Source organism: Salvelinus fontinalis, chromosome 28, assembly GCF_029448725.1.
Source record: "Salvelinus fontinalis isolate EN_2023a chromosome 28, ASM2944872v1, whole genome shotgun sequence".
Lineage (NCBI taxonomy): Eukaryota > Metazoa > Chordata > Actinopteri > Salmoniformes > Salmonidae > Salvelinus > Salvelinus fontinalis.
Window position 1 is genome coordinate 24,556,030 of NC_074692.1, and position 15,433 is coordinate 24,571,462.

The following is a 15,433-nucleotide window of genomic DNA, read 5'->3' on the forward strand; positions in this document are numbered from 1 at the left end:
GGTTACTACTAGGAGCATTGTGAAATGATCAAAGCCAGATAATGTGTGTGTGTAAACTTTATTATCCTTGAGAAAGCTTGACTTGAACAGAGAGTAATGGGTGTACACAGGTCAGATTTCAGTGTTTTCTACAAACCTCAATTCAACATTTGTACAATGTCGTGGCACAGCTCCGGATGCATGAGGCCAGATTTACCCATAAACCGTGGCGGTAGTTTTCAAGAACATTCTCACTAGACATGTGCTACTTGAACAGGAAGAAAACAAACCCCAGAATGATGGCTGCTGCAAGCAATCGTGCTGAAGAGTTTAATGTTTGTATTCTGCTCTTTTTGTAAATTGTCATTTTAGTTTTAAAAAGTATCATGTTTATGACTAACTACAACAATACACTATAGACAATGCATACTGTATGGTATTCCATCATACTGAACTTCTTCCTTAAGTATCACAACATATCTTAAATTCTACAATGTTTTTTCAGTACATTAAATAGCTCTGGACCACTGGCACAGGGATATACAGGAGTTCTATTCCCTCATATGTTTTTATTCTCCTTTGTGTAATATTGGCATTTCTTCACCATTCTGTTAGTTGGTGTCAGTGGTGGGACAGTAAAGGCTTCAAAATACCTTTGTTCAGCCTTGAACACAACATAGGTAATACTTATTATTAAATGAATAACATGGAAATTGTGCTCCTGGTTGCATTGTTACAGCATTATATGTTTGGCAGCACATGCACAGACATCAGCATATGGCAGTTATGTTTCACATCATCATCATCATCAACTCCAGAGCTGTGGGATTGTGTACCATACCTCACAGTGTTAAGTGGAAAGACCCAAACGTCCATGTTGACTTGGATATTATCAACTAGCACAAGAGCATTGGAGAGGAGAATCAATGCAAACCTTCCCAGTCTTGGTGTTGTCAACAGATCCCAACATGCTCGATAAACTACACACAGTAAGTACACCATAATCCCAATAACTAGTGATCCTAGTCCATAGTACTGTATAGTGTTACATCTTCAACATAGTACCTGTTCAGATGGACAAACAAAAACTATTGAACAGAAACAGTCGTGAAACAAACGTAGGAGACAGTCGTGAAACAAACGTAGGAGACAGTCGTGAAACAAACGTAGGAGACAGTCGTGAAACAAACGTAGGAGACAGTCATGAAACAAACGTAGGAGACAGTCGTGAAACAAATGTGAAAAATGACTCAGTTGACACCTCCTGTACAAGGCCTAGCTGTGCTCAGAGGGCGGGGGCACTCCGTGATGAGCCCCTCACCCACACCCTCTCTGGCTCCTCAGTAACAAAGTCTTCACTACCAGTACTCTATCATCTCTAGAAAAACAAATATTTAAAAAATATGCTCTATGGTTGATACTGTCTATGGAACAGTGATAGAATATACCTGGACAGAGTGGTGTACGTTAGCTCCTAGAGAAAATAGCTAACAGATAAAAGCTAAGAGCTGTCGCCATGCTGTGCAGTGGTGAATGGGGGGGGGGGGGGTGGTCAGGCCAGCCTAAGTAGAGGGGTCAGTTAGCCTTGCTCTAGTCCATTGGAGAGGGAGGGGGAGCAAGAGGAGGTGGGGATTGAGAGGAGATGGGAGCAAAGTGGAGGTCTTTTCGGTTGAGAGAGTTGGGTATGGTGGTGGGGTTTGGAGTGTTCAGAGGTGGACTAGGTGTGTCTCAGAGTAGAGAGATTGTATATCAGGGGTTTCAAGGCAGGGAATCCATTTTGAATCCGAAAGCAAGCTGCATCTGTAATGTATTTGATCCCTGTGTAGGGTAAGTGTGATTCAGGTTGGGTAAGAGGGGTTGGGATGTGGGGTTACTGGGGCCTTATGCTCTACATAATCTGCAACCCAAAAGGACACCTTATAGCCTATATAGTGCACTACTTCTGACTGGAGCACTATTGGCCCTGGTCAAACGTAGTGCACAAAACAGGGAATAGGGGGCCCCATAAGGGGGCTGGGTGGGGTAGTCTACATGTTGTAGCTGTAGGGGGGCTGGGTGGGGTAGTCTACATGTTGTAGCTGTAGGGGGGCTGGGTGGGGTAGCCTGGAGGAGCGTATCCATAGCCTCCTGGATATCCTGGCTGGGGAGCCACTGGAGCGGAACCTGCTGTCAACATCAGCTGTTGACCTGTATGTGTACACACACACACAGTTATACATATACACACACACACACAGTTATACACACACACAGTTATACATACATACACACACACACACACAGTTATACATACATACACACACACACACACAGTTATACATACATACACACACACACACACACAGTTATACATACATACACACACACACACACACAGTTATACATACATACACACACACACACACACAGTTATACATACATACACACACACACACACAGTTATACATACATACACACACACACACACAGTTATACATACATACACACACACACAGTTATACACACACACACACACACACACAGTTATACATACATATACACACACACACACACACACACACACACACAGTTATCCATACATACACACACACACACACAGTTATACATACATACACACACACAGTTATACATACATACACACACACACACAGTTATACATACATACACACACACACACACACACACAGTTATACATACATACACACACAGTTATACATACACACACACACACACACACACAGTTATACATACATACACACACACACAGTTATACATACATACACACACACAGTTATACATACATACACACACACAGTTATACATACATACACACACACACACACAGTTATACATACACACACACACACACAGTTATACATACACACACACACACACAGTTATACATACACACACACACACAGTTATACATACACACACACACACACAGTTATACATACACACACACACACACAGTTATACATACATACACACACACACACACAGTTATACATACATACACACACACACACACAGTTATACACACACACACACACACACAGTTATACACACACACACACACACAGTTATACACACACACACACAGTTATACACACACACACAGTTATACATACACACACAGTTATACATACACACACAGTTATACATACACACACAGTTATACATACACACACACACACACACACAGTTATACATATACACACAGTTATACATACACACACACACACACAGTTATACATATACACACAGTTATACATATACACACAGTTATACATATACACACAGTTATACATATACACACAGTTATACATATACACACACACAGTTATACATATACACACACACAGTTATACATACACACACACAGTTATACACACACACACAGTTATACATATACACACACACACACAGTTATACATACATACATACACACATATACACACAGTTATACATATACACACACACACAGTTATACATATACACACACACACAGTTATACATATACACACACACACAGTTATACATATACACACACACACAGTTATACATACATACACACACACACAGTTATACATACATACACACACACACAGTTATACATACATACACACACACACACACAGTTATACATACATACACACATATACACACAGTTATACATACATACACACATATACACACAGTTATACATACATATACACATATACACACAGTTATACATACATACACACATATACACACAGTTATACATACATACACACAGTTATACACACACACACACAGTTATACATACACACACACAGTTATACATACACACACACACAGTTATACATACACACACACACAGTTATACATACACACACAGTTATACATACACACACACACAGTTATACATATACACACACACACACACAGTTATACATATACACACACACACAGTTATACATACACACACACAGTTATACATACACACACACACACACAGTTATACATACATACACACACACAGTTATACACACACACAGTTATACACACACAGTTATACACACACACAGTTATACATACACACACACACAGTTATACATACATACATACACACACACACACACAGTTATACATACATACACACACACACACAGTTATACATACACACACACACAGTTATACATACACACACACACACAGTTATACATACATACACACACACACACACACACACACACACACACACACACAGTTATACATACATACACACACAGTTATACATACACACACAGTTATACATACATACACACAGTTATACATACATACACACAGTTATACATACACACACACACAGTTATACATACACACACACACAGTTATACATACACACACACACAGTTATACATACATACACACACACACACAGTTATACACACAGTTATACACACACACACACACAGTTATACATACACACACACACACACACAGTTATACATACACACACACACACAGTTATACATACACACACACACACAGTTATACATACACACACACACACAGTTATACATACACACACACACAGTTATACATACACACACACACACACACACACAGTTATACATACACACACACACAGTTATACATACACACACACACACACACACAGTTATACACACACACACACACAGTTATACACACACAAACAGATATACACACACACACACACAGTTATACACACACAGTTATACACACACACACACAGTTATACACACACACACACAGTTATACACACACACACAGGTATACACACACACACCCAGTTATACATACACACACACACACACACAGTTATACATACACACACACACACAGTTATACATACACACACACACACACAGTTATACATACACACACACACACAGTTATACATACACACACACACACAGTTATACATACACACACACACACAGTTATACATACACACACACACACAGTTATACACACACACACACAGTTATACACACACACACACACAGTTATACATACACACACACACACACAGTTATACATACACACACACACACACAGTTATACACACACACAGTTATACACACACACACCCAGTTATACACACACACACCCAGTTATACACACACACACACCCAGTTATACATACACACACCCAGTTATACATACACACACACACAGTTATACATACACACACACACAGTTATACATACACACACACACAGTTATACATACACACACACACACACACACACACAGTTATACACACACACACACACACACAGTTATACACACACACAGACAGTTATACACACACACACACACACCCAGTTATACATACACACACACACACACACAGTTATACATACACACACACACACACACAGTTATACATACACACACACACACACACAGTTATACATACACACACACACAGTTATACATACACACACACACACAGTTATACATACACACACACACACAGTTATACATACACACACACACACACAGTTATACATACACACACACACACACACACACACACACACAGTTATACATACACAGTTATACATACACACACACACACAGTTATACATACACACACACACACAGTTATACATACACACACACACACAGTTATACATACACACACACACAGTTATACATACACACACACACACAGTTATACATACACACACACACACAGTTATACATACACACACACACACAGTTATACACACACACACACAGTTATACACACACACACACAGTTATACATACACACAGTTATACATACACACACACAGTTATACATACACACACACAGTTATACACACACACACACAGTTATACACACACACACACAGTTATACACACACACACAGTTATACACACACACACAGTTATACACACACACACAGTTATACACACACACACAGTTATACACACACACACAGTTATACACACACACAGTTATACACACACACACAGTTATACACACACACACACACACACACACAGTTATACACACACATATACACACAGTTATACATACACACAGTTATACATACATACACACATATACACACAGTTATACATACACACACAGTTATACATACACACACACACACACACACACAGTTATACACACACACACACACACACACACACACACAGTTATACATACACACACACACACACAGTTATACATACACACACACACACAGTTATACATACACACACACACACAGTTATACATACACACACACACACAGTTATACATACACACACACACACAGTTATACATACACACAGTTATACATACACACACACAGTTATACATACACACACACAGTTATACATACACACAGTTATACACACACACACAGTTATACATACACACACACACACAGTTATACATACACACACACAGTTATACACACACACAGTTATACATACACACACACACACAGTTATACACACACACAGTTATACATACACACACACACACACACAGTTATACATACACACACACACAGTTATACATACACACACAGTTATACACACACACACACACACACAGTTATACACACACACACACACACACACACACACAGTTATACATACACACACACACAGTTATACATACACACACACACACACACAGTTATACATACACACACACACACACACAGTTATACATACACACACACACACACACACAGTTATACATACACACACACACACACACAGTTATACATACACACACACAGTTATACATACACACACACAGTTATACATACACACACAGTTATACATACACACACAGTTATACATACACACACACACACAGTTATACATACACACACACACACACACACACACACAGTTATACATACACACACACACACAGTTATACACACACACACACAGTTATACATACACACACACAGTTATACACACACACACACAGTTATACACACACACACACAGTTATACACACAGTTATACATACACACACAGTTATACATACACACACACACACAGTTATACATACACACACACACACAGTTATACATACACACACACACACAGTTATACATACACACACACACAGTTATACACACACACACACAAAAGTTATACACACACACAGTTATACATACACACACACACACACACAGTTATACATACACACACACACAGTTATACATACACACACAGACACACAGTTATACACACACACACACAGTTATACACACACACACACACAGTTATACATACACACACACACAGTTATACATACACACACACACACACACAGTTATACATACACACACACACACACACAGTTATACATACACACACACACACACACAGTTATACATACACACACACAGTTATACATACACACACACAGTTATACATACACACAGTTATACATACACACACACACACAGTTATACATACACACACACACACACACACACACACACACACACACAGTTATACATACACACACACACACAGTTATACACACACACACACAGTTATACATACACACACACAGTTATACACACACACACACAGTTATACACACACACACACAGTTATACACACAGTTATACATACACACACAGTTATACATACACACACACACACAGTTATACATACACACACACACACAGTTATACATACACACACACACACAGTTATACATACACACACAGTTATACATACACACACACACAGTTATACACACACACAGTTATACACACACACACACACAGTTATACACACACACAGTTATACACACACACAGTTATACACACACACAGTTATACACACACACACACACACACACACAGTTATACACACACACACACAGTTATACACACACACAGTTATACACACACACAGTTATACACACACACACACACACACACAGTTATACACACACACACACACACACACAGTTATACACACACACACACACACACACAGTTATACACACACACACACACACAGTTATACACACACACACACACACAGTTATACACACACACACACACAGTTATACACACACACACACACACAGTTATACACACACACACACACACACACACAGTTATACACAAACACACACACACAGTTATACACACACACAGTTATACACACACACACACACACAGTTATACACACACACACACACACACACACAGTTATACACACACACACACACACACACACAGTTATACACACACACACACACACAGTTATACACACAGTTATACACACACACAGTTATACACACACACAGTTATACACACACAGTTATACACACACACACACAGTTATACACACACACACACACAGTTATACACACACACAGTTATACATACACACACACACACAGTTATACATACACACACACACACACACACACACAGTTATACATACACACACACAGTTATACACACACACACAGTTATACACACACACACACAGTTATACATACACACACACACACTTAAACATACACACACACACACACACACACACACACAGTTATACATACACACACACACAGTTATACACACACACACACACATTTATACATACACACAGTTATACATACACACACACACACACAGTTATTAATACACACACACACACACAGTTATACACACACACAGTTATACACACACACAGTTATACACACACACACACACACACAGTTATACATACACACACACAGTTATACACACACACACAGTTATACACACACACACACAGTTATACATACACACACACACACTTAAACATACACACACACACACTTAAACATACACACACACACACACACACACACACACACACACAGTTATACATACACACACACACAGTTATACACACACACACACACATTTATACATACACACAGTTATACATACACACACACACACACAGTTATTAATACACACACACACACACAGTTATACACACACACAGTTATACACACACACAGTTATACACACACACAGTTATACACACACACAGTTATACACACACACACACACACAGTTATACATACACACACACACACAGTTATACATACACACACACACACACACAGTTATACATACACACACACACACACACAGTTATACATACACACACACACACACACAGTTATACATACACACACACACACAGTTATACATACACACACACACACACAGTTATACACATACACACAGTTATACACACACACACAGTTATACACACACACACAGTTATACACACACACACAGTTATACACACACACACACAGTTATACATACACACACACAGTTATACATACACACAGTTATACATACACACACACACACACAGTTATACACACACACACACACACACAGTTATACACACACACAGTTATACACACACACACACAGTTATACACACACACACACACACAGTTATACACACACACACACACACACACACACAGTTATACACACACACACACAGTTATACACACACAAACACACAGTTATACACACACACAGACAGTTATACACACACACACCCAGTTATACATACACACACCCAGTTATACATACACACACACACAGTTATACATACACACACACAGTTATACATACACACACACAGTTATACATACACACACACACACAGTTATACACACACAGTTATACACACACACACACACACACACAGTTATACACACACACACAGTTATACACACACACACCCAGTTATACATACACACACCCAGTTATACATACACACACACACACACACAGTTATACATACACACACACACACAGTTATACATACACACACACAGTTATACATACACACACACAAACACAGTTATACATACACACACACACACACACACAGTTATACATACACACACACACACAGTTATACATACACACACACACACAGTTATACATACACACACACACAGTTATACATACACACACACACAGTTATACATACACACACACACAGTTATACATACACACACACACAGTTATACATATACACATATACACACAGTTATACATACATACACACATATACACACAGTTATACATACATACACACAGTTATACACACACACACACACAGTTATACATACACACACACAGTTATACACACACACACACAGTTATACATACACACACACACACAGTTATACATACACACACACACACACAGTTATACACACACACACAGTTATACACACACACACAGTTATACACACACACAGTTATACACACACACAGTTATACATACACACATATACACACAGTTATACATACACACACACATATACACACAGTTATACATATACACACAGTTATACATACACACACACACACACACACACAGTTATACACACACACACAGTTATACACACACACACACACACACACACAGTTATACACACACACACACACACAGTTATACACACACACACACAGTTATACACACACACACACACACACACACACAGTTATACACACACACACACACACACACAGTTATACACACACACACACACAGTTATACACACACACACACACAGTTATACACACACACACACACAGTTATACACACACACACAGATATACACACACACACAGTTATACACACACACACACACAGTTATACACACACACACAGTTATACACACACACACACACACAGTTATACACACACACACACACAGTTATACACACACACACACACAGTTATACACACACACAGTTATACACACACACACACACACACAGTTATACACACACACACACACAGTTATACACACACACACACACAGTTATACACACACACACACACAGTTATACACACACACACACACAGTTATACACACACACACACACAGTTATACACACACACACACACACACACACACACACAGTTATACACACACACACACACACACAGTTATACACACACACACACAGTTATACACACACACACACACACACAGTTATACACACACACACACACAGTTATACACACACACACACACAGATATACACACACACACACAGTTATACACACACACACACACACAGTTATACACACACACACACACAGTTATACACACACACACACAGTTATACACACACACACACACAGTTATACACACACACACACACACACAGTTATACACACACACACACACACACAGTTATACACACACACACACACACACAGTTATACACACACACACACACACACAGTTATACACACACACACACACACACAGTTATACACACACACACACACAGTTATACACACAGTTATACACACACAGTTATACACACACAGTTATACACACACAGTTATACACACACAGTTATACACACACACACACAGAGTTATACACACACACACACACAGTTATACACACACACACAGTTATACACACACACAGTTATACACACACACACACAGTTATACACACACACACACACACAGTTATACACACACACACACACACACACACACACACACACACAGTTATACACACACACACACACACACACACAGTTATACACACACACACACAGTTATACACACACACACACAGTTATACACACACACACACAGTTATACACACACACAGTTATACATACACACACACACACACACAGTTATACACACACACACAGTTATACACACACACACAGTTATACACACACACAGTTATACACACACACACACACACAGTTATACATACACACACACACACACACAGTTATACATACACACACACACACACAGTTATACACACACACACACAGTTATACACACACACACACAGTTATACACACACACACACAGTTATACACACACACACACAGTTATACACACACACAGTTATACATACACACACACACAGTTATACATACACACACACACACACACAGTTATACACACACACACAGTTATACACACACACAATTATACATACACACACACACACACAGTTATACATACACACACACACACAGTTATACATACACACACACACACAGTTATACATACACACACACACACACAGTTATACATACACACACACACACACACAGTTATACATACACACACACACACACAGTTATACATACACACACACACACACAGTTATACATACACACACACACACACAGTTATACACACACACACACAGTTATACACACACACACACAGTTATACATACACACACACACACACACAGTTATACATACACACACACACACACACAGTTATACATACACACACACACACAGTTATACATACACACACACACACACAGTTATACATACACACACACACACACACAGTTATACATACACACACACACACACACAGTTATACATACACACACACAGTTATACATACACACACACACAGTTATACATACACACACACAGTTATACATACACACACACACACACACAGTTATACATACACACACAGTTATACACACACACACAGTTATACATACACACACACAGTTATACATACACACACACACAGTTATACATACACACACACACAGTTATACATACACACACAGTTATACATACACATACATACACACACAGTTATACACACACACACACACACAGTTATACACACACACACACACACAGTTATACACACACACACACACACAGTTATACACACACACACACAGTTATACACACACACACACAGTTATACACACACACACACAGTTATACACACACACACACAGTTATACACACACACACACAGTTATACACACACACACACACACACAGTTATACACACACACACACACACAGTTATACACACACACACACACACAGTTATACACACACAGTTATACATACACACACACACACACAGTTATACATACACACACACACACAGTTATACATACACACACACACACACAGTTATACATACACACACACACACAGTTATACATACACACACACACACACAGTTATACATACACACACACACACACAGTTATACATACACACACACACACACAGTTATACATACACACACACACACACAGTTATACATACACACACACACAGTTATACATACACACACACACACACAGTTATACATACACACACACACAGTTATACATACACACACACACAGTTATACATACACACACACACACACACAGTTATACATACACACACAGTTATACATACACACACACACACAGTTATACATACACACAGTTATACATACACACACACACACACAGTTATACATACACACACACAGTTATACATACACACACACAGTTATACATACACACACACACACAGTTATACATACACACACACACACACAGTTATACATACACACACACACACACAGTTATACATACACACACACACACACAGTTATACATACACACACACACACACAGTTATACATACACACACACACACACAGTTATACATACACACACACACACAGTTATACATACACACACACACACACAGTTATACATACACACACACACACACAGTTATACATACACACACACACACACAGTTATACATACACACACACACACACAGTTATACATACACACACACAGTTATACATACACACACACAGTTATACATACACACACACACACAGTTATACATACACACACACACACAGTTATACATACACACACACACACAGTTATACACACACACACAGTTATACACACACACACAGTTATACACACACACACAGTTATACACACACACACAGTTATACACACACACAGTTATACACACACACACACAGTTATACACACACACACAGTTATACACACACACACAGTTATACACACACACACAGTTATACACACACACACACACACACACACAGTTATACACACACACACAGTTATACACACACACACACACACAGTTATACACACACACACAGTTATACACACACACACACACACACACACAGTTATACACACACACACACACACACACAGTTATACACACACACACAGTTATACACACACACACACAGTTATACACACACACACACAGTTATACACACACACACACACACACACAGTTATACACACACACAGACACACAGTTATACACACACACACACACACACAGTTATACACACACACACACACACACAGTTATACACACACACACACACAGTTATACACACACACACACACAGTTATACACACACACACACACAGTTATACACACACACACACACAGTTATACACACACACACACACAGTTATACACACACACACACACAGTTATACACACACACACACACAGTTATACACACACACACACAGTTATACACACACACACACACAGTTATACACACACACACACACAGTTATACACACACACACACACAGTTATACACACACACACACACAGTTATACACACACACACACACAGTTATACACACACACAGTTATACACACACACACACACACAGTTATACACACACACACACACACACAGTTATACACACACACACACACAGTTATACACACACACACACACAGTTATACACACACACACACACAGTTATACACACACACACAGTTATACACACACACACACAGTTATACACACACACACACACACAGTTATACACACACACAGTTATACACACACACACACACAGTTATACACACACACACACAGTTATACACACACACACAGTTATACACACACACACACACACAGTTATACACACACACACACAGTTATACACACACACACACACACACAGTTATACACACACACACACAGTTATACACACAGTTATACACACACACACACAGTTATACACACACAGTTATACACACACAGTTATACACACACACACACACACAGTTATACACACACACACACAGAGTTATACACACACACACACACAGTTATACACACACACACAGTTATACACACACACACAGTTATACACACACACACAGTTATACACACACACACACAGTTATACACACACACACACAGTTATACACACACACACACACACACAGTTATACACACACACACACACACACAGTTATACACACACACACACAGTTATACACACACACACACACACACAGTTATACACACACACACACAGTTATACACACACACACACAGTTATACACACACACACACAGTTATACACACACACAGTTATACATACACACACACACACACACAGTTATACATACACACACACACACACACACAGTTATACACACACACACAGTTATACACACACACACACAGTTATACATACACACACACACACACAGTTATACATACACAC

General features: G+C 39.1%; 1 protein-coding gene across 2 annotated transcripts in view; it reads right to left on the minus strand.

The window, feature by feature from the left end:
* Positions 1–39: 39 nt before the first annotated feature.
* The window catches only part of LOC129826476 (clathrin heavy chain 1-like), a 59,728-nt gene continuing 44,334 nt past the window's right edge, over positions 40–15,433 (minus strand). For both annotated transcript variants that reach the window (XM_055887246.1, XM_055887245.1), the window contains one exon: positions 40–2,166. In XM_055887246.1, the coding sequence (XP_055743221.1) occupies positions 2,045–2,166 (122 nt within the window). In that variant the 3' untranslated portion in view covers positions 40–2,044. The remainder of the gene's footprint in view (positions 2,167–15,433) is intronic.